The following is a 25,023-nucleotide window of genomic DNA, read 5'->3' as shown; positions in this document are numbered from 1 at the left end:
TTTCTTATGTACACACTGTACTAGTGATTAAAGCAGAGTCTGTTTTAAGGTTAGGTATGCTTTAAGCCTGTCCTTCCAATAGGAACCAAAGTCAAACAGCGAATTGTTAGATCTGTAAAACATCACTTCTAATATAATAATTGATAATATGCTGTAAATTTCACTCTTTTACCAGAAAGCAATCACACGTTAGAAGGCAAGATTTACCTATCTGGTTGAAAGTGACTGAAGATCTCATACACGTCTTTGTGCTTAAGAACAGTGATCCTCAGGGAACGTCCTTAAGAACAAACTTGACAGCCCATTATGCAAGTATACAGTGTTAGACAGATGATTTATCTTTTGTGCCACTGAGAAAAACTGACCTGTGGTGAACATGGTGTGAACGATAGCACTTCGTTCTCCATCCTGAACTGACAGGATAGTGACATTGTATTCCGTGCTCTCCAGAAGACCCTCCAGGCGGATCCATGTGTCTTCTGCATCCACAATCAGCTCCTAACAAAATGACAGAAAAATACCACCATACATTGGGTATATTTTAGGAACAGGCAAATCTTTTTGGTGAATTTAAAACTCCACTGTCAAATTACTGGATCTGGATGTAGGATTAATGGATTCAGAGGTAATGAAGTATAATACAGACTGGAAAAGATCTGCAAATATAATATTGGGCATATTTACTAATCCTATATGGTAGATATAGCAATATTTAGCAATAGTCAAACTGACGTTGAGACAGATTTTTACGCCACAATTGTGGTGACATTTTGCAGCAAATCTGCGTCAGGCCATGACCATTTCCTATGATGTCATGCCCTCTTCCCTTTAAGCCACACCCCTTTTTCAGACTATCTGCAGATCTTGTCTTAAAGGGTGTCCGTCAGCAGATTTGTACCTATGACACTGGCTGACCTGTTACACGGGCGCGCGGCAGCTGAAGGCATCTGTGTTGGTCCCATGTTCACATGTGCCGGCAGTGCACATAAGTTTTAATATATGCAAATGAGCCTCTAGGAACAACGGGGGGCGTATCCTGGTTATGTCAATCAAAGTGCAGAGGGTTTGGCAGTTGCAGAGAGAGCAGAGCCTTTAGATGTAATGGTAACGCCCCCGTTGCTCCTAAAGGCTCATTTGCATATATTAAAACATAATTTTTCTCAGCAATGCAGACACATATGAACATGGGACCAACACAGATGTCATCACCCGCCAAGTCCACAAGCAACAGGTCAGCCAGTTTCATAGGTACAAAACTGCTGACAGATGCCCTTTTAGACACGATCTGTCTATATTACTTATTTTTAGTGTGACATTTATGGCATATCAATAGGATATGCCATAAATGTCCAATAGGGACCCATATCTATCTTGAGAATGGAGGTCCTCGGACCCCCCTATTGTGGTAACTCTGAATGGATAGGTGGCCACACATGCATAGCTCTCACCATTCATTTTACAAGAGCTCCTGAAAAAAACTGAGCATGCACAGCCACCTCTTCTTACATAGAAGCTGTGAGGAGAGGCTTCGGGCCCCTTTTTTTTTTTTCTGTGTATCGCTGCAGTAACCAGCTCCATTCACCCAAAAAATGGACGGAGTTGTGGAGTTCTGATGCCAGAGATACTCCAGAAATGCTGAGCAGTGGGGGTGTCTGACCCTCGCTGATCTGTTCATTGACAGACTGACATGGGAGATGCACTGACTGGCCACTTACCTTCCGGGACCCATTTGTAGATTTGTAAGTCAGAATGTAATTTTCAATGTGAGAAGCGGGGGGACGCCATGATATTAGGGTACTTGTTCTGGACACCTCGGAGGCTGTCAGGTTTGCAGGAGGATCCAAAACTGGAAGAGAAAAGCACATTAGGTCATCCTTAGGTCACAATAGTTTGCAGAGTGCAATCTAAGTTCACGGCAGCATTGGTGGATGATGCCAACCTGGACTGGTGCCCCTCTCCAAGGGCCCCATCAGATCCCATTGATGGCACCTGCAGACAGGAACATTTTATCCTTCGCTGATATATTAGGCGAATGCTCTAAAGTGTTTCCTTATATTTTGTGAATTTAATTCACCAATACAATGCAAATTCTAAAAAGTTCGTGGCCATTCACTCTAACTGATTGTACCCGCTGGGATTTGTCGCCATTAGTTTCAATGCCACTCTACACTGGAATAACGCAATCACAGGGACGCCCTGATGGATTTATGCAGAACATTTGTCATTTCGCTGTCAATCTTTGGAAAACAAGGTAGTTTAAGTGTCGCTTATCATCAGTCTATCTATATATATTGTCAATTTTTCATCTGTTATGTGCCAGAAAGCTGGCAGGAGTCATGGGAGAGCATATTTCCGTCTGCATTTAGAGCAATCATTTCACTGGCCTCAGCTCGGCAAACTTTTCTAGTTATTTCTGCAGGAATAATCCTGATTAATATCATTCTTATTTTCCTCCTGACGTAGCTTGAACGATTGCCCTCATTGCTTTGCATAAAACATTCGATAATTGCCCAATTTATCGTTTTCTTTTTGCCCCATTGAAAAGGAATGATGGGATAGGAGCCCATTTCTTAAGTGCCTTATTGCCAGCGCAATGAAAAGCAATGTGCCACGGTACATTGAATGGATTAGCATAGCATTAATAGTGTGTATCTCAGCAGTGACTCGCAGATTTCTCAGAGGTGTCTTTTCAACGTATATGAGATAGATTCTTGTGCGGATGCAGGAGAACTTTCTTGGCCCATTACAGGGTATTATGAATTCTGACAGGTCTACAATTCCCCTGGTTCTTGAAATCCCTGCATTATTCAGAAATGAAGCAGAACTCTGCTCTCTGCTCGCTGGATTTGAGCACTGAGGTTTTCTGTTGTTCTTTCACCGTCTTGACTTTCTTTAGCCCCAGAGGTGAACCCGTATTGTACATTGTGAGCAGGTCAAACTGATTCAAAGGGAGAACATTACTTAGGCTACTTTCACATTAGCGTTTTTCTTTTCCGGCATAGAGTTCCATCACAGGGGCTCTATACCGGAAAAGAACTGATCAGGCATATCCCCATGCCTGAATGGCGGATCCGACATTTTTTTCCATAGGAATGTATTAGTGCCGGATACGGCATTCAAAATACAGGAATGCCGGATCCGTCCTTGCGGTCTGCGCATGCGCAGACCTTTAAAAATGAGAGAAAAATAAATACCGGATCCGTTTTGCCTGATGACACCGGAAAAACGGATCCGGTATTGCAATGCATTTTTCTGTCTGATCAGGCATTTTTCAGACTGATCAGGATCCTGATCAGTCTGAAAAATGCCTGTTCAGTCAGAAATAATGACATGCGTTTGCATACAGTTTGCCTGATCAGGCAGGCAGTTCAGGCAACAGAACTGCCTGCCGGAATCAAACAACGCAAGTGTGAAAGTACCCTTAGCTGATGTCACCTATAGTCCTCAAAGTCACAGCAAGTCGTGTAAGTATTACATGTGATAAGGTGGACATCCTCTGCGTCTGGAGGAAAGAAGGTTTGTACACAAACATAGAAGAGGATTCTTTACGGTAAGAGCAGTGAGACTATGGAGCTCTCTGCCTGAGGAGGTGGTGATGGTGAGTACAATAAAGGAATTATAGAGGGGCCTGGATGTGTTTCTGGAGTGCAACAATATTATAGGTTATAGTTATTAGATTTCTGGAGAAGGATTGTTAATCCAGGGTGTTTTTCTCATTGCCTGATTGGAGTTTGGAAGGGGAAGGAGTTTTTCCCCCTAAAATGTGGAAAATTGGCTTCCTCTGGATCAACTTTGCAAATTTTTCACATACAGCCCCTATGCAGATCTACATGCCTCTATTGTTACAGACAACAAAATTGAATCGTGTAGACAAATGCTGGTCTCATTTTGATCTGGATTGGATTCATTTTTATCTTCCATCTGCCTTTTGTTAGACTGTCTGCAGATTACAAACAGAGAGAGACTGGTAATTTTCCACAGTTAGGCATGTTTACCACCAAAACAATGCAGACTGACCTTTTGAATGCCAAATGCTGCTACCTTATTATGTCTGAGAAGTTGCTTTTAGTCTGAAAAAACTGCTGTGTCATTGCCATTGAGTATTATTGAAGTTCTTATGCAAGTCTATGAAAAACGATATTTGTAACATTGTATTTGTTTGGGCTGAGTTTCTCCACTCCATCCATCCACTAGAAAGGTTCTAGTTTAGCTAGAATCTGTATATTTTCTTAGTATTCTGCAGTTAGGGGTCAATGCTTAGTAGGAAACACTGGCAGACAGTGATGAGCGGCAGGGGCAATATTCGAATTTGCGATATTTCATAAATATTTGGGCAAATATTTGCGAATTCGAGAATTCGTGATCTCCAGTCATTATTTTCTTGATTGCGAAAATCGGCAATTTGGAAAATTTGCGATAAAATTTGCGATATGAAAATTCGCGATCAACACTACTCCTGTAGGCATCTTTCCTATTGGTTGCTAGGGATGTTGCTAAGTGCCGATATTCGCAATAAATTTAAAATATTTGTGAATGCGAATATATATATATATTCTAAGAAGTGGCGATATTCGCAATTGAAATTCGCAATTCGAATATTCGCGCTCAACACTACTGCCAGACTGCATGGGTGACCAGAAGAAGAAGATGATGAGATGGGGATGTTGAACAACAGACCATGGGTCTGCAGTCCTGTGATCAAGAAGCCAGTCGGAATACTGAGCCACAGATCGTGGACCTCCAGCCTTTGCCCAGGTACCAGCCTTCTGAGAGAGAGGGACAGCTAGCTCAGGCTTTTCCTCTGGATGAACCCTTCTTTTGCCCAGGAAGAGACTGTCCAATGCCAGCAGAGCAAGTCATTGTGGATCCAGCCCCAGTTGCGACTACAAGAACACCCTAGCCTGAATCTGAGGTGAAGCAGCAACATATGAGCATCTGGAACTGTAATTGTTACCATTGTAGGGTCTGCCACAAGCAACTGAATGTGCTAATGAGACTGTATCCGGCATTACCAGCTAGAGATTTGTTAGTGAACTGATTTTGCGAAGAAAAGTCTTCTTAGGTGATGTGGAAGGTTCATCTGTGATTTTGTCCATTCCTGCTGATGATGCTGAAGATCTTTTATCCTTTAAAGAAATGTTCTCTTGCTACAAGCTGTGCAAAAGGCTATGTACTGGTCAAATTCAGTTAGGAAGCTTGTTATATTGCCAGCAAAGCGTTATGGTCAGTCCTATAAATGGTTAAGTGAAAAAGGGTCAAAATGATGCTTGACACAAAGACCACTTTAAGAATGAGCTTATTCTCATTTACACCATGTATATTGTACAGAAGACTGGAGAAGCCAGCTCAGTCAACTGCCTGTATTGTTTTGCATCTGAATTCCTCCAGTAAAGAAGCACACTGGTTTACTGCTGAACCTGACTCTTTGGACTTATTTCCTATTGGGGTGCACCATCCACTCCAGAGAGCAGCAACATGTGGTGACACCTTGATGGTGTCCGGGGGACCCAGTTGGGGCCACCTCAAACCCGGCCACTGCACCAGATATACATATGGACAAAATTGACTTCTCCACTTTCTAGCGGGAGATATCGCTACAGTATATACCTCTATGACTTTAGAAGTAGGGATGTATGAAAGGTGTCTGGACCACTTCACCTGCTTCCACTATGCCACTACTGAGGAGAGGGGAAGGGAACTGAAGCTACTGAGCATGTTGGTCCACCTCTGAATGCAGGAGGTGGACCAGAAGAATAAACACCAGGGGGCGCTACCAGAGAAGAAAATGTAATGTACACAAAAAAATAATATTTTTTTTTTAAATTATATTTATATTGCAATAATACTTCATTTGAGGTGCCCTATTCATTGCATAGTAATAGAAGCTAATACCTAGATTACCCCTTTAAGGGTAACAACAGCAGCAGCTACAAATTCTCTTTAATTATCATCAGTTTTATGGCACAAATGAAGACAGAACTCTACTGCAGCTCCTATATTTTTGTTTAGGCGCGCCTCATCATGTATTAGGTGTATCCTCCAGCAATGCAGGGGATATCAAGACGATACAGAAAGCTATAAATCTCCCCCATAGTGCCCATTTGTTGAGTGATGTCTTTACTAATCCAAGGCAAATCCAAATTCATTTGAAATGAAGACATAAAGAATTATTTAAGTTATAGGCAACTGCCAAGTGCTACTGTATTTCTAATCTCGCATGGCAATCTTGAGCCAAATGACAGCATAAATTGCTGCATGCCAGCCGTATGGACAGCAGATGGCGGTCTTGAGCTACTGCTGAGCTGCAGGATGACAGCTTTATAACAATGATGGACTCCCGCCGTCCCTCATTGCCTTGGAGGCACGCATATCTCAACAGCTTGTAAAAGCCCAGGGTTCATAGATTGTCACAGACCATCTGCAAATCACAAAAGATACTCCTGGGGCACCAGATAAAAGGGGAACTCTCCGGGACAAATTAGGCTTATTTTTAACCCAGTCTTACAATCTTGCAGGACCCTGATTTTTATATAAAAGGCATTTAATTAACACAGGGCATGGCAGAAATAAACTTAACAAAGGCATCAGCGCCACAAAGGAAATTGTGCACAGATGCCGACAATTGGCAGACCTTCACAGCACAATTCCATTACATTCCGAGGTTCAAGCCAACACAGTTAATGCGCCTTAACCCTGAATATCTTCACTGAACCTTTTAAGAGATCTTAACAGATAATATAACCATCATGATCCATAACAAGTTTTTTTCATCCATATCTACAGTAGTCATCTGTAAAAAAAAAAAATAATAATTATGGCTGACCAAAATATTTTTTAGTGGATCTTACAGGAGGTAATAGGAGAATGTGAATATTTAAAGAGCATCTGTCAGCAGGATCAAAACTTTTGCCTGGTAGGTTGATCGTGCTGAGTAAAATGATATATTCCTTTTCTCTACAGGGTTAATAGTTGCTTAAATATAAGGAAGAGCAAACCAGTTCAGACCGAACAGAGTTCGTTCCGAGCGTCGCTATTTTTCTGAGGTTCTGGGTTCGTTTTGGACGAATCCGCTAAAATGGAGTGTAGTACCATTTTTTCTCAAATGTTGGCGGGAAAAAAGCACTAGGGAGGAAGAAGAAGAGTTCTCACATGAAGTGGGGAGAGGGCTTGCCCTGATTGGCCCCCAGGATGATAGGCAGCCTGGATGAGCCAGTTAGTGCTGCAGCAGGCAGGGTGGTGCCCTAGCGGAACAAGCAGAACGTCATTCTGTGCTGGGCTGGGAAAGCGGGTTGTTGGGTCTTACAGCGTCTGCCAGGAAAACGATCTTAGGGAGAAAAATCAATCTAGTTTATTAACAGGGAAAGTGAAAGGAAAGGCTAGGATTGCAAAGAATTGTGTGTGTTGTGTACAATAGAGAGAACCATAGCAGCTGACAGACAGGGAAAATGGAGACAGGACCTCTGGCTGGGCCTGCTATGAGAAGTGCAGGTGCACCTCAAATGCAGCTACCTGCAAGCAAATACTTTCATTTAGTTTCCCCATTTTCACACATATATATATATATATATATATATATATAAAAAAAAATATATATATATATATTTATATACACACACGATTACTTCAGCAGTACCCACGGTGGCAGCAATCTACTCGTGTGTGTTAAGTTGAAATTGAACATCACGCCTCAAATCGTTCATTCTCCATATTTTCAGTTCCCACAGTTTCTCACAATTTAATTTTTTTTTGCCATTGTTAAAGGTCATTAAATCAGAATATATATGCGATTACTACAAGATACAAAGTATAGCAGCAATCTACCTGTGTGTATTAAGGAGAAATTGAGCGTCAGGCCTCAACTGTCAGTTTCCGTGAATTCTATTTCTACACAGTTGCAATTTAAATGTTTTTTGGGACTTGTTCATTTTAATTAAATCAGCATATAGGTGATCAACACCAATACACAGGCTAGCACACAAAAGTATCTCTGAGGGATAACGAATTTAGGCCTAAATCAGTTTCCCTTTATTTCTGTGTTCACAAAAACGTTTCTGTGACGGTCTGAATATGAGTTACCGTCTGTCATTCCCTTATTCCCATGAAATAATTTCGCCAAGAATCCACAGAGTAAAATATCGCTGGTGTCGCATAATATCCACACAGGAGCCAAAGCTTCATGCTGGAACAAGACACGTTTTATGGAAAAAGCAAGGGCATGCAATTTAAACAGCATCAAACTCCTCCTCTGAGCCAGCGAGACAATGGAGCCCTGGAAACTCAATCCACAAAACAGGGGCTTGGTCACATGGCTTACAAGCAATCACTGTGTCTTTTTCAAGACAATGGCCAAAGTGTTATCTCGTGTATTTTCACTCAGTAGATCAGTCTTGTGGCCAGAAGCAGATGGAGTGTCTGGAAGGGTGTGTGCACATGTCCTTGATACACAAAGATGTCTACGTCCATTGTTAGGAGTAGGTATCCATGGGGATTAAGTAGCAGGGAGGTAAAATAACTGAACGGATACTGGGGAGTTCTTCACAATGGCCCCCCCTTTTTCTCCCTGCTACGACAGACACAGTTGGACCTTTCCGGGTCCAGTGGGGCTGGCGGGATGTCCAGCGACTATTCGGATAACAAGTCTGTTTGTCGGGACAGTCCATCTGCTTTCCCATTTAACTTGCTTGGGACGATAGTGAATAGTGAAGTCGTAGGGCTGTAGGGCCAGACTCCACCGCAACAGACGTCCATTGTCTCTGGAGACTCTTTTGAGCCAAATCAGTGGGTTATGGTCGGTGGGAACCGTGAAATATCGTCCATACAAATACGGCTATAGTTTCTTCAGAGCCCATACTAGCGCTAGGCACTCCTTTTCAATAGCCGCATACCCCACCTCCTGGGGTAGTCTTGCGGCTGAGGTAGGCTACATGGTGCTCACCACCGTCGGCGCCCACCTGGCTCAGCACTGCTTCCAACCTAAAAGTAGAGGCATCTGGGTCCCACCATCGAATTTAGAACTTGTCTGGCTGAACTGCTGCGGGGTGGTCAGGACTCCACTACGAAAGATGAAGCCAAATTCCCCAGATCTTTTCCGAACAGGACGTCTGCAGGCAGATTCTTCATCATTTCAACCTCCAGTTCACGGTTATCGGCTCCCCAGTCCAGGTATACTCGGGCGGTCGGAATTCGAACGATATTTCCCCCTGCCACCCGTACTGCAATGGCCCGTCCTGTATGGTCATCAGATCTCACCATCCACGGCTGTACTAGTGATGGTGGCTCCACTGTACCGAAGCCCTTGAGTGGGGCGTCCATTCACTTTCACCGGCTGCCTATGGTGTTGGCAGTTATCTAGAGCGGCTGCCTGCACAGGGTCCACTTCGTGGAGAACCTCAAACTCTTCCTCGTCCCATCTTCCTACCATCATTACCGGGGACTCCTCTACAAAATGGGCTGCTGCTCTCTGGGGTCCCGCTGTTTCTCGGTTCCACTGCGGAGACCGTGGGCGATTTTGGGGGCAGTTGCTCCGGATGTGTCCCACCTGATTGCATGTATAGCACCTTCTCCCATCCGATCGGAGAAGGGGTGCAGGCGATGCCAGAGGAGGAGGGTACAAAGGTGTTGGACAGTTTGTTGTTACTGGGGGACGAGGTATCAATTCACCACCTGAAAGGGTCTCCTGACTGGTCGAGCTTCAGGTCGAGGAGGGGTTGTATCCGAGGCGTTGCTGGTATCGGCATACTCGTCTGCGAGTTTGGCTGCTTCAGGTAAGGAGAGGGGTCTGCGGTCCCTTACCCAATCCCTGACGTCGATCTGGACGTGGTTGTAAAATTGTTCTAGTAAAATGAGCTGCAGGACATCATACACTGTGGTGGCCTGGCAGCTTATGACCCAATTGGAAGCGGAGTGCTGCAAGCGACAGGCCCACTCTGTATAGGAGTCTATGTCCACTTTGCGAGAGTCTCTGAATTTTCTGCGGTACGCCTCTGGGGTTACTGCGTACCGAGCTAGGAGCACCTCCTTCACTCGTGCATAGCTGTGGATTTCCTGCTCTGGTACAGCCCTGAAGGCATCAGCTGCTTTGCCCGACAGTTTTCCTGATAATATCGAGACCCATTTGTCAGCAGCCACTCTGTGTAGGGCACACTGGCTCTCAAAATCTGCCAGATAGCCATCGATCTTGCTTTTATTTTCATTAAAGCTTTTAAATGCGCTGAAGGGGATCTTTCGCGAATTAACTGTGCTGTTCCCTCCGTTTGGTAGAATTGCTGCCATTCGCTGGTTTTCAGCCAGTCTCAGTTGTAGCTCTCGCTGTTCCCTTTGGTTCGCATGCTCTGTCACACTATTGATCACCTGTAGGATGATTTCGGTAGATGGGTTTAGCCCGAACAGTGCCAGTCGTTCCCTGATTTCCCTGTTGATCGGTAGTTCTGTCTCCCGACAAGTTCTCCAGGTCTAGATCCATTAGTCCCACCTGATTGCATGTATAGGCTTGGTCACATGGCTTACAAGCAATCACTGTGTCTTTTTCAAGACAATGGCCAAAGTGTTATCTCGTGTATTTTCACTAAGTAGATCAGTCTTGTGGCCAGAAGCAGATGGAGTGTCTGGAAGGGTGTGTACACATGTCCTTGATACACAAAGATGTCTACGTCCATTGTTAGGAGTAGGTATCCATGGGGATTAAGTAGCAGGGAGGTAAAATAACTGAACGGATACTGGGGAGTTCTTCACAGTTTCAAATTCATTTTTTTATTTTATTGGGGACTGATTATATTCAAACTAGCATCATATATACATGATCACTACACCAGTAGACAGGTTACCACAAAAGTATCTGGGAGTGATAAAGAATTTAGACCCCAATCCGTTTCCCTAATTCACACATATTTAATGATTTTTTTTTTATTCGGATGCAGCATATATATGTGTTTACTACACCAATACACAAGGTAGTGCACAACATTATCTGAGAGGCCCAAAAATGTCCGGTCTATGGAAGGGTTCCAAATGAAAGACCCAAAGCCAGAATGTGGATAGTAGCAGCACCATCTATCCGGCAAGAAGTAGTGGTAGCAATAGGCCACAGTTGTCCCTGCTGGCCTTGGAAAGGTGCAACAATATAGTTGAGAGAAAGAAGATGAGATAGTGAATTGGATGGATAACTCCTCCTCTTAGTCACAGCAGGATGATGTGGAGGTGACTTTAGAGTCTGACACCGTGCCATGGAGCCAGGGGTCACAGCATTACTCCTGCTCCTCCTCCATTCAGCCCCAAAGAAAGTTTTTAGTGGAGATCTCATCGTTTTCACTGTACCTTCCTAGACGGGCACCTTCCTTTTTCCTAAGAAGTGGCAGGAAGACCCCATCACACACTATGGCAGATAGTCAAGAGAGTCTCCCTGTTGACGAATTGTGTAAGAGCCCTCACCGCTTGGGCTGCCATGAGGAGGAAGTTGGGGAGGAGGCTGGTGACCCCATGCATACCTGTTTTGATGGTGACAGTAATAGTGTCACCTGTAGCCATGGCATTGGTGGTGGTTGAAGCGACAGCGGCAGTCAGGGAAAATGCAGAGCAGGGGAGGGGGGCCCAGGAGCCCATCATGATATCTCACAGTCTGATAAAAGTGACAGGGGCGGTGAGGATTCAAATGACGATTATGTGCTGGACAGGACCTGGCAGCTGGATCAGGGTGCTGAGGAGGAGGCAACATCAGTGGAGAAGGGCGGCGGCAGCAGCGATAAAGAGCAGAGACAACGAGCCTCCCAAAGAACAGCCAGGGCCACATCTGCTTCGGGATCTGGTGAGGCCGCTGAGACTGTGGGTGGGTTAGGCCCAAAAGTTGCCAGAGCTAAGCCCAGCTTGGCTGCCTGTAGCTCTGTGCGAACAACTCCAGTATGGTGCTTTTTCTCCACAAGACTAGCAACAATACCAGAGCCGTGTGCAAGATGTGCAGGATTAAAATAGAACGTGGCCGTTCAAACACAATTATAGATACAAATGACCAGCATTCCAATCAGAACAAGTCTGTCTTCCTTCTCCTGGTCCTCTTTGTGGCAGCCAACCTGCATCCCCAAGCAATATAGAATCTTTGTCATCATCATCACTAGAGATAGCACTGCGGTTCGCCCGGCGGTCGTTTCGCGGCAAACTTTGCTCGTTCGTGATTCGCCGAACTTGTGAACATATAGCAATATTCGCACGCTCCATATTTTTTTGCATAGCGCCGAACTTTGACCCATGACACATAACATAGAAAGTATATTATAGTGTATTTGTATTGTGCAGCAGTTGTGTGCGGTTCTGCTGCAATACCGCAGCTAGATAGAGGGACAAAAGCTATTGGAGTAACTAATTGCAACGGGTGTGATATACCTGTTGCCCCCCAAAAAACTGGTTGAGGCCTGCGATATACCTTCTTCCACAAAATCCTGATTGAGGAGTGCTATATACCAGTTTCCGCCTAATACTGATTGAGGGGTGCTATACACCATTTTCTGCCAAATACTGATTGTCATATACCTTCTTCCACAAAATACTGATTGAGGGGTGCTATTGCTATATACCTTCTTCCACCAAATACTGATTGAGGGGTGCAATACACCTACTTCCACAAATTACTAATTGAGGGATGCCATATTCCTGTTTCTGCCAAATACTGATTGAGGGGTGCCATATACCTGTTTCCACCAAATACTGATTGAGGGGTGCCATATACCTGTTTCCGACAAATACTGATTACATAGAAACATAGAATGTGTCGGCAGATAAGAACCATTTGGCCCATCTAGTCTGCCCAATATACTGAATACTATGAATAGCCCCTGGCCCTATCTTATATGAAGGATGGCCTTATGCCTATCCCATGCATGCTTAACCCCTTAAGGACTCAGCCCTATTTCACCTTAAGGACTTGGCCATTTTTTGCAAATCTGACCAGTGTCACTTTAAGTGCTGATAACTTTAAAACGCTTTGACTTATCCAGGCCATTCTAAGATTGTTTTTTCGTCACATATTGTACTTCATGACACTGGTAAAATGAAGTAAAAAAAAAAAAAATCATTTTTAATTATAAAAAAATAACAAATTTACCAAAAATTTCTAAAAAATTGCAGGTTTCCAAGTTTCAATTTCTCTACTTCTATAATACATAGTAATACCTACAAAAATAGTTATTACATTCCCCATATGTCTACTTCATGTTTGGATCAATTTGGGAATGATATTTTATTTTTGGGGGATGTTACAAGGCTTAGAAGTTTAGAAGCAAATCTTGAAATTTTTCAGAAAATTTCAAAAACCCACTTTTTAGGGACCAGTTCAGGTCTGAAGTCACTTTGTGAGGCTTACATAATAGAAACCACCCAAAAATGACCCCATTCTAGAAACTACACCCCTCAAGGTATTCAAAACTGATTTTAAAAACGTCGTTAACCCTTTAGGTGTTCCACAAGAGTTAATGGCATATGGTGATAAAATTTCAGAATTTAGATTTTTGGGCAAATTTTCCATTTTAATCCATTTTTTCCAGTAACAAAGCAAGGGTTAACAGCCAAACAAAATTCTATATTTATTGCCCCGATTCTGTAGTTTGCAGAAACACCCCATATGTGGCTGTAAACTACTGTACGGGCACACCGTAGGGCGTAGAGGGAAAGGTGCGCCGTATGGTTTTTGGAAGGCAGATTTTGCTGGACTGTTTTTTTTGACACCATGTCCCAATTGAAGCCCCCCTGATGCACGCCTAGAGTAGAAACTCCATAAAAGTGACCCCATCTAAGAAACTACACCCCTCAAGGTATTCAAAACTGATTTTACAAACTTTTTTAACCCTTTAGGTGTTGCACAAGATTTAATGGAAAATAGAGATACAATTTCAAAATTTCACTTTTTTGGCAGATTTTCCATTTTAATATTTTTTTTCCAGTTACAAAGCAAGGGTTAACAGCCAAACAAAACTCATTATTTATGGCCCTGATTCTGTAGTTTACAGAAACACCCCATATGTGGTCGTAAACTGCTGTACGGGCACACGGCAGGGCGCAGAAGGAAAGGAATGCCATACGGTTTTTGGAAGGCAGATTTTGCTGGACTGGTTTTTTTGACACCATGTCCCATTTGAAGCCCCCCTGATGCACCCCTAGAGTAGAAACTCCAAAAAAGTGACCCCATTTTAGAAACTACGGGATAGGGTGGCAGTTTTGTTGGTACTATTTTAGGGTACATATGATTTTTGGTTGCTCTATATTACACTTTTTGTGAGGCAAGATAACAAGAAATAGCTTTTTTGGCACCTTTTTTTTTTTGTTATTTACATAACGGACGGACGCGGCGATACCTAATATGTATACAATTTTTATTTATGTAAGTTTTACACAATGATTTCATTTTTGAAACAAAAAAAATCATGTTTTAGTGTCTCCATAGTCTGAGAGCCATAGTTTTTTCAGTTTTTGGGCGATTATCTCAGGTAGGGTCTCATTTTTTGTGGGATGAGATGACGGTTTGATTGGCACTATTTTGGGGTGCATATGACTTTTTGATCGCTTGCTTTTACACTTTTTGTGACGTAAGATGAAAAAAAATTGCTTTTTTTACACCGTTTTTTTTATTATTTTTTTACGGTGGTCACCTGAGGGGTTAGATCATGTGATATTTTTATAGAGCCCGTTGATACGGATGTGGCGATACCTAATATGTATACTTTTTTTTATTGATGTAAGTTTTACACAATGATTTTATTTTTGAAACAAAAAAAATCATGTTTTAGTGTTTCCATAGTCTAAGAGCCATAGTTTTTTTCAGTTTTTTGGGAGATTATCTTGGGTAGGGTATGATTTTTGCGGGATGAGATGACGGTTTGATTGGTACTATTTTGGCGTACATGCGACTTTTTTGATCACTTTTATTACCTTTTTTGGGAAGTAAGGTATGGAAAGGGTTAAAGGGCTGACATCACAGCACAGATGTCAGCCGTTTATACCAGAGCCCGCCTGCCGCAACGCCCGCCTCCCGCACCGCCTGCAACCCCCCCCCTGCACCACCTGCCGGCATAAAATCATTCAGGGGTGCAGGGGGGTGAAAAATCGACATTTTGGGCATTTTAAAGTTTCTGATCCCTGCGGTCAGTGACCGCAGGGATCAGAAACTGCAGAAAGTGCTGCAAACCGCAGGTCTGAATTGACCTGCGGTTTGCGGCGATCGCCAATATGGGGCAATATGGGGCATTGTGACAGGATGCCCGCTGAATGATTTCAGCGGGCATCCCAATCCGATTAACCCCCGCGGCGCCGCAATCGCATTTTAAAGCCATGACGTACCGGTACGTCATGGGTCCTTAGGGACTCGGGAAACATGCCGTACCGGTACGTCATGCGTCCCTAAGGGGTTAAACTCCTTCACTGTATTTGCAGCTACCACTTCTGCAGGAAGGCTATTCCATGCATCCACTACTCTCTCAGTAAAGTAATACTTCCTTATATTACTTTTAAACCTTTGCCCCTCTAATTTAAAACTATGTCCTCTTGTAGCAGTTTTTCTTCTTTTAAATATTCTCTCCTCCTTTACCTTGTTGTTTCCCTTTATGTATTTAGCAGTTTCTATCATATCCCTCTGTCTCGTCTTTCTTCCAAGCTATACATGTTAAGGTCCTTTAATCTTTCCTGGTAAGTTTTATCCTGCAATCCATGTACCAGTTTAGTAGCTCTTCTCTGAACTCTCTCCAAAGTATCAATATCCTTCTGGAGATATGGCCTCCAGTACTGCACACAATACTCCAAATGAGGTCTCACTAGTGCTCTGTAGAGCAACATGAGCACCTCCCTCTTTCTACTGGTAATGCCTCTCCCCATACACCCAAGCATTCTGCTAGCATTTCCTGCTGCTCTATGACATTGTCTGCCTACCTTAAAGTCTTCTGAAATAATGACCCCTAAATCCCTTTCCTCAGATACTGAGGTTAGGACTGTATCACTGATTTTATATTCTGCTCTTGGGTTTTTACGCCCCAGGTGCATTATCTCGCACTTATCAACATTAAATTTTAGTTGCCAGATTTTTGACTATTCTTCTAGTTTTCCTAAATCCTTTTCCATTTGGTGTATCCCTCCAGGAACATCAACCCTGTTACAAATCTTTGTGTCATCAGCCAAAAGACACACCTTACCATCGAGGCCTTCTGAGGGGTGCTAAATACCTGTTTCTGCCAAATACTGATTGAGGGGTGCCATACACCAGTTTCCGCCAAATACTGAATGAGGGGTGCTATATACCTGTTTCTGCCAAATACCGATTGAGGGGTGCCATATACCTTCTTCCACTAAATACTGATTGAGGGGTGCCATACACCAGTTTCCGCCAAATACTGAATGAGGGGTGCCATACACCTGTTTCTGCCAAATACTGATTGAGGGGTGCCATATACCTTCTTCCACTAAATACTGATTGAGGGCTGCGATACACCTTTTTCTGCCAAATACTGATTGAGGGGTGCCATATACCTTCTTCCTCTAAATACTGATTGAGGGGTGCTATTGCTATATACTTTCTTTCACCAAATACTGATTGAGGGGTGCAATACAATGGATGTTCAATGTGCATGTGAGAGATATTTCTCTGCTGTCCATACATACTGTACATGCTACAGACATAGTGCTGTGATGTTACAACAAAAATTAGTGCACAATCACTAATATCTACTGAGACCTTATAAAATGTGAAGTTGTGTGTACTGTGGAAAAAAAAAATCGCATCATTCTATCTGCATATAAAGCGATTGTTCTGAGATTCATGTGAAATGTAATCAAATACACTGCTTTAATGTCAAATTACTTACAGTGATCAGGAGTTCTTCCTCAATGTCACGAAAATTGCTGCCAATCATTTTTTCTGATCGCATCCAACTTCGGGTCGGTGAAAACCAGTTGCTGCAGTATGCCACGCCTATTTTGCGCATGCGCATACGCGGAAATTACATTGCCGATATTTCGCAATAAAAAAAAATTATGAATGGAGATCGCAAATTCGCATAATACATCTGGTATGTCACTGTCCATGTTGTGGGACGATTTGTGCACTTCTAGTAAGTATTTGGTGGCTGCAAATATGACCTGAAGGTTTTTTTAGGTTTGCCTGCCATTAAAGTGAATGGGGCCCGCCGGGAACTTGCGGTTCGCGAACATTTGATCGCGTTTGCGCGATCGCGAATCGTCCCGGCTGATGTTCATCCATCACTAATCATCACCTTCTTCTTCTCCTGCTAGGAATTCTAAGCTCCATCATAAGACATCTATAATGGAATGTTTGGACATGCAAAAACTTTACCAGCAATTAGCTTGTCTACAAGCTGATCCTCCACCTGGCCATGTTGCCGGCGGTGCAGTCGCTGCAGTACCATTGTAGTAGAGCCTTGTAATATGACATGGCAGAGAATGCAGGCTGCTCCTTGAGATTCTTGCTGTGCATCAAGCTGCACTCTACGGTGGACACCTGGAGCAGCTGTTTCAGGCAGGAACAGTACATGCCTTTCACGGCCCATAGGTCAATATTATTTGTGGCAGTGGAGCAGCTGCCGAAGTACATCAGGCAGCAAACATCCTGCTGGCAGTCACCTAGCGAACTCCAACTTGGCAAGATTTAAGAATATCCTGTGTCCACAATATCAAGATGTGTCTGATTGGTGGAGGTCTAACTGCTAACAACCCCACTGATCATGAGAAAAGGGTCTTGTGTCCCCCTGTATGAATGGAGTGGCTCAGCTCATCTCTATGGGAATGCCCAGAGATAGCCGAGATCTGTACTTGGCAGTTCCATAGTCGATGAATGGAGCGGCAGTGCACATCCTTGACCACAGATCCATTCACATGAGAGGACACAGGCCCTCTCAGTGGAGAGCTCAGCAAAGGGGTCGTTATAGAGTTTTTTTCTTACTTTCTTACTCTTTTTTCATGTTATAGAAGATCTAAATTTCCCACTGCTATGGCACACTATTTATCCCACCATTGTTCCCCCAAGCAGTCATGCCACGTCCACTGAAATGTTAGATGATTATAGGAGTCAATTATGGCACAACTCAGTGAAGCAGGAGTACCGATGGGAGATGAAATATGTTTACCCCAGGACATACAGCACATGTAAGGGGCTTTCCACATTCTGGATGAGCTGGATGCACCAGCCATATTGGTTTTCACTAAGCTCTCATAGAACCAGATACACCTAGATGAGACAAGATCTTAGTTTATAAGAATGGAGGGTGAACCCTGCATGACTCGATTTGGAGAGAGTGGACAGCAAAGGTTTGGTAAGGGTTAATGATTAGTGTGGGGACGTTTTGGGCTAGAGGCGGAGAAGGTGGGTTTAGAAGGCAAGCAGGATGTCACGGTCATATTGGTGTTTGACCATGACGCGGTTGCCATGCAGACTGGTAGCCGGTGGCAACGTGTTGTTGGCAGTTTGCATGTGCACTTCCCCTTTAAGGTTTTCCTCCCTGCTGTTTTGTGAGCAAGGGGTTAATCTTCATGCTAGTGGGGATTAAGGTGTTTCCTGGGTGTGGCCACAGGCTTGATATATACCTGTGGCTTACTGGCTGGGGGCAGTTGTACTTCAGCTGTTGTTGGTGCTGGAGCTCTGCTCCAGTCCAGGGTGTTCTATCTGCCCAGTCCTTGAGGGCCACCTTGTAGGACATCGATGTCATCTGCGATGTCATTCCTTTGTCTCCCTTGTATCCTCAGTGTACCCAACCTCACTTGTTGTATGTTTGGTGTGGGTTTATGTTCAGGGTTTGTTGTACGTCTTGTTTGTTGTTAAATGTCCGGGATGTTGTTGGTATTTGTCCCTACATGTGTGCAAGAGGTTACCCTGTGTGTGTTGTACCTTCGGAAGGGGGCTGGTTTCCCGGAGGGGTAATCCATAAGTCTGTATGCAGTGCTGCCTGGGGCTGCAGTGCACCTTGCTGTTTCGGGCCCAGGCAGTATAAGGACTGCTGGATACCTGTGTGTGGTGTTGTTTGTACAGTGTCCTATTTGGTGTGTGGGCACCTGTACTTATGCACGGGTTTCAGTCGTGGTCGCTGCGGCAGGTAAGTGTGTTTCTGGTGTTCTTACCTGCCGACTCTGTGGCTGCATATGGTCTTTTCCTTTCTCTGCTGCTAGGCCATTTGAGAGTCCTGTTCGTCCGTGTCTGGGAAGAACAGGTCATCTCTCCCCTGCTCCTATGTGAGGGATAATCAGGGCGACTCAGGGCCAAAGGTATCCTGGTATGAGCCGTCCTACCATCCAGGTCCGTTCATACGGTGAGGAGTTAGGGTGAGGATTAGGGACGCTTTAGGAGGTGACCTGCTCCCTGATTCCGGCGTCTTGGCCTAGCTGCTTCTCCTTTATACCTGACATTGTACGGTGGGGGGTTTTCCCCACTCGCCACCACAGGAGCACAGACTAATGGCCATTTTGGATAAGCGCCATGTGGATTTGATCCCTTGTCCACCCACCCCCCTTTTTTTTTTTCTTTTTTTTTAAAACCGTGGCCGGACAGTTGTTAGTGAGTCATGGAGGCCCTGGTGGTAATTGTGGCTCTGGTGTTGTGGGGAGGGAGTCAAAAGGCTCTGGACTCGTCCCCATGTATGGGAATCAGAGTTTATCTGATCAAAGCCCATGGTTGGATAGCTCTGCCTCTGAGCGGGCGTTTATCAGCTAGCTATAATTTTGCAGCAGGGTGGGACAGCCCTCCATCAGATTTCTAGGGCTCCAAGGGTACACTCAGGGAATGTTATTAGGTTGTTTTTGATTGTTTGAAAACTTTGGGAAGGCCTTTATGGGTAAAGGCCTTTGTAATTTATCTTATTTATGTTGTTTTATTTAATAAATAGCTGCTGTGACCAAGAAAATCCACTTAAAGGGCTTGTGTCATGATTGAACCATATTCTAAATTTTTTCAAACCAGCACTTGGCTCTGAATACTTTTGTAATTGTATGTAATTAAAAATGGTCTATAGCCAGTGAGCTATTCAATACAATGTATCTGTATAGCGCCACCTGCTGTTATTTTTTTCCCCTTATTTTTTTGTCCATCTCTCTGAGCTGGTCGAATGTGCTCAGTTTAAATCTTTCACTGCCACCAGCCATATGTTCTGAAGCTGTGTCAGTTACAGGGAGAGAGCTGCAGCAGAAAGGACACTCCCCCTGAAGATAATCTAGCAGAGCAGTTGGAGATCTCCGGATCCATGTGAGGCACAGGGCTGATTTTCATTTTTACATCAATCATGGCATGGTGTCATGTCATTATTTGAAAGAATGGGCAAATGATTAGGGGATAAATAGGGAAACGAGTCGATAATATCCTTAGTCATATATTCTTTATGTTTGAATCTGGGATTTATAGACTTTTAGCATTTATGAAATTTGTGCGAATATTGTTTGTATTCCTTCATCTGTTTGTATTCCTTCCGCTGTCTGTATCCAAATTCTGTACCAAAATGTAATGTCTGAATTGCCATCTCAGCCTCTTCATTTCCCCATAAAATAAGTTAGGCATCTGACAGCTATTTTACTATTTATGTGCTCTATTGTATTTTATGTAAATTCTCAAACATGGGGCCATAGATTGCAGGGGCGTCAATACAGTAATAAATAAAAAATAATTGTTTTTATCCTCTCACATAGCTGCAGAATGGATGAAATTTACATATTTTTGGTGCAGAATAAATTCAATTTGCTAGCCCAGGATTTGATCACGGGGCCCTTAAGAACTTCACTTGCTACCAGTGATAGAACAAATTGAGTTTAGAGTCCTATTCCGAGTTTAATAGGCCTTTCATGTGTGGGCATCAATACCTATCTGAGAACGCATCTCTCTAAATTGGATAATACGGATATACAAAATTGAGAGGCGCTTGAGCAATTTATCCTGGGAAACTTTAAATAATACTTTGTGCAGAATAAATCAACTTTTAATGGGAAAATAGACTTACAGAAACCATAGATTGGGGGTATAAAATTCATTTTGCCTATGCTGAGCTGCTGATAGCACTAGGTAGTGGCTGGGGCGAGCAGGACAGACATATCTATTGTAGAGCTTTTATTACCAGGGGTAGTGAGAATATGATGTTTTAATTTGCCAGATCCTGCTCTCCCAAGTACCCAGGAGGCGGAGCTTCACAGTGAAGGGCTGTCTGCATTGAGCTGCTTCATAGTCCCTCCTCTCAGCTCTGAGCAACAGCTGTATTATCCAATGAGAGAGCACTTCAGTGAAGCTCCTCCTCCTGGGCAGAATTCGGCAGAATAAAACATTATATTCTCTGTGCTCCTGATGAGCAAAGCTCCACAAAAACTACTGCTCTCCCCAGCCCCTACCTAATGCTGTCTGCAGTTTAGCATGGCACTGACATAACCATAATGAGGCAGTGTGCCTAAGCCCTATAATAACATGCATCACATCGAAATCCAGGATTGCCTGGAACGGAACCCACTGTACCAAACCATGGCTACTTTCACACTCACGTTTGGTGCAGATCCGTCATGGATCTGCACAAACGCATCTGTTCAGATAATACAACCACATGCATCCGTTCAGAACGGATCCGTTTGTATTATCTTTAACATAGCCAAAACGGATAAGTCTTGAACACCATTGAAAGTCAATGGGAGACGGATCCATTTTCTATTGTGCCAGATTGTGTCCCCATTGACTTACATTGTGTGTCAGGACGGATCTGTTTGGCTCAGTTTTGTCAGACGGACACCAAAGCGCTGCAAGCAGCGTTTTGGTGTCCGCCTCCAAAGTGGAATGGAGACTGAACGGAGCCAAACCGATGAATTCTGAGCGGATCCTTATCCATTCAGAATGCATAAGGGCAAAACTGATCCATTTTGGACCGCTTGTGAGGGCCCTGCACGGATCTCACAAACCAAAAAACGCCAGTGTGAAAGTAGCCTAAAAGATCTATTGTTGGTTTTTATCTTCTGGATGTCAACTAAACTGTTCCCATTCACCCACAGCAAGCAGTGCTTTTGAAAATGGTAACAAATTGATGCATGAAGTATATCAAAAAGTTGCATAACTTTTTTCATTATACAATCATTAAGCGTAACTTAAAGGGGTATTCCGGTTCGGTCACATCCCCTATCCACAGGATAAGGGATGACTATTAGATCGGTGTGGGTCCTACCGCTGGGCCCCTCTGAAATGAACAGAACGGCCGGTCAGGCATGCGTGTGGCTACTCCATTAATTTCTATGGGAGTTCTGGAGATAGGCGAGTACAGCGCTCACTTATCTTCGGATGTCCCATAGACATGAATGGAGCAGTCACGTGCATGTGGAACTGGCCGCTCCGTTCCTTTCTATGGAAGTTCCGGAGATAGACGAGTACAGCGCTCACTTATCTTCGGATGTCCCATAGACATGAATGGAGCAGTCACGTGCATGTGGAACTGGCCGCTCCGTTCCTTTCTATGGAAGTTCCGGAGATAGGCAAGTACAGCGCTCACCTATCTTCGGATGTCCCATAGACATGACTGGAGCAGTCACGTGCATGTGGAACTGGCCGCTCTGTTCCTTTATATGGAAGTTCCGGAGATAGGCGAGTACAGCGCTCACCTATCTTCGGATGTCCCATAGACATGACTGGAGCAGTCACGTGCATGTGGAACTGGCCGCTCTGTTCCTTTATATGGAAGTTCCGGAGATAGGCGAGTACAGCGCTCACCTATCTCCGTAACTTCTATAGACATGAATGGAGCTGTCACGTTATGAAGAAAAATCAGTCAACTCATGCAAAAAAAGGGAAATACAAAAAGAATGAGTCCATTATAATCCTAAAAAACATGAATATCATACTTAATACAAAAAATGGTGGCCATCAATGGTACTTACATGTGGTGAAGCTGACGCCAGAACTCCGGCTGGCTTGGGGACCGGCGCTTGCTGCCAGAGAGACTGAATAATGGGTACGAGGCAGGAGATTCTGCAGCTGAAATTCTTGGCTGTCGCCGTCAATGAGAATTGTCTCCCCTGAGCCTAAATTGTAGGAGAGGACATATATTCAGGCGTGATATAGGCACATTGCAGGTGACAATGGTCCCCCCCCCCCCCGTGCGGAGGTTAATGGCTAGTTACAGGGCCCAGCTGTCACCAGCGACGCATCCATATATCCAGGAGCTGCTTATTGTTCCCCAGGCATGCATGTGGTCTTACGTTCAATTGATGCCTGTAAACATGTGGTTTCTGCATGATCTTTACTGACCTGTGCGGCGTGTCAGGGTGATTACATAACTCTCCACGTCTGCCCTCGGTGGCTCCCACTGCAGAACAGCTCCCGAATCGGTGACGTTACTGGCCCTCAGGCCAAACGGAGGATCCAAGGCTACAGAAAGGAAAATATAACAAGTAAAAATGACCCAGAAATGAGCATGATGGTGGATGACGGGTCGGGAGACATGCCATTGTGTGTTAGGAGCATTAGGAAACAGAGGTAGAAGATGTACAGATGTAGCAGAGACGAAATTGTCATTTAACTGGTTGGCCCTGACTTATTTGTACACTGTGAAAACTAATGTTTTATACCTTATTAAGTATAGACACGCAGCATTTCTTTGTCTGGCAGAATGCCGGCAGACCCTGGTATAATGAATGGAATCCGGCAGACCCTGGGGGTCCGGCTATGGATAAAACGGAATACCAGAATGCCTGCCGCAGATGTGGATGTAGCAGTTCTCAACTTTTGGTACTTGTACCCCAGGGGGTACATACCATGTCTCTAGGGGGTAATCAGAATGTGCTTCTTTTTATTAGCAGCGTGTTCTATGATTATAGCTAGAGATGAGCGAAGTATTAGACATTTTTTTTACTTCACCACAACTTGTATTTCTTTGTAACTAGTGGGTGCAATGACAGGGAGAGACGATGGCGCCGACCCCGTCATTGTGCCCGATCACACATGGTCGCGACATCTGATATACATAAAAAGGTGTAAAATAAATTTAAAAAATCATTCTTTCCTGATCCATTTGCTCGTGACGGGGCGGCCGCTGCAATCGTGCTCGAAGAACTAGCGCAAAATCTTGGCCGGCCGGAGATGACGTCATAACGCCGGTTGACGTGGTGACGTCATACATCACGGCACATGGGATTTCGGCCAAGATCTTCAAGCAAGATGGCGATGGCTGGCCCGTCATGAGCAAATGGAGGAGGTAAGTGTTATTTTTGGTTTTTTTTGCAGTATTACAGGTTAAATCAATTCACTACCGCGAAGCACTAGGAAATTCGGCTTCACAGAGAATCAAATTTATCCTGAAATTCACTAATTATAACTTTTTGGGGGCTTTCGTGCAAAATACAAGGGGCTGTCCCACAAAAAATATTCAACATTTTTCAAACCAGCACCTGCATCTGAATACTTTTGTAATTGAATGTAATAAAAAATTTAATATAGCCGTTTAGTATAGAGTTATTCAATGAAATGTATCTGTATAGCGCCACCTGCTGTTTGCTCTTTTTCTAATTTCTCTGTCCCGCTCACTGAGATGGAAGCACATGCTCAGTTACATCCTTTAACTGCCACCTGCTGCAGTAGAAAGGACACACCCCTGAACAAAGTGCATGCCCACTAAGTTGACAGCTTGTTATAAATCTAGCAGAGCAATTGGAGCAATGAACGGGGAGATCTCTGGATCCATGTGAGGTACAGGTCTGGTTCTAGCTTTGTTAGAAAGAGACTGAGGGAGTACAATGTGACACAATGCCATCAGTGCCACTACCACTCCCATTCTTTGTCTGGCTCCTCAGGGGCTTGCTGCACTAGTCCCTCAGTGCACTGACGTTACTATATACAGATAGGCAGCGTACAGTATCTCAACCAGCCTATGCCCATGTAATTTTACAAATTACCCAGTTTATTATTATAGAGGCATCGGGTGACTTTAAGGTGCAGATGCAGGACAGCCAGTATCTTTTTTCCCAGGGACCAACCTTCTTGATGCCCCTGCAGGGCCCCCCACCCTCATCTTGAAGCATCTTGCTGGTTCCTGCTGCTGG

At 44.0% G+C, this 25,023-nt stretch overlaps 1 protein-coding gene across 1 annotated transcript in view; it reads right to left on the bottom strand.

Annotated features, from left to right (window-relative positions):
• TNR (tenascin R) overlaps nucleotides 1-25,023 on the bottom strand; it is a 203,017-nt gene that overhangs the window by 38,621 nt on the left and 139,373 nt on the right. The window contains exons 13-16 of the mRNA XM_040407231.1: nucleotides 23,234-23,353; nucleotides 22,864-23,007; nucleotides 1,716-1,846; nucleotides 366-498 (exon numbers count right to left, since the gene is read on the bottom strand). Of these exons, the coding sequence (XP_040263165.1) occupies nucleotides 366-498; nucleotides 1,716-1,846; nucleotides 22,864-23,007; nucleotides 23,234-23,353 (528 nt within the window). The remainder of the gene's footprint in view (nucleotides 1-365; nucleotides 499-1,715; nucleotides 1,847-22,863; nucleotides 23,008-23,233; nucleotides 23,354-25,023) is intronic.

The sequence above is a fragment of the Bufo bufo genome, chromosome 9, assembly GCF_905171765.1.
Source record: "Bufo bufo chromosome 9, aBufBuf1.1, whole genome shotgun sequence".
Classification (NCBI taxonomy): Eukaryota; Metazoa; Chordata; class Amphibia; order Anura; family Bufonidae; genus Bufo; species Bufo bufo.
The sequence above is the reverse complement of the archived record's forward strand: the minus strand, read 5'-3'. Positions and strand labels throughout refer to the sequence as shown.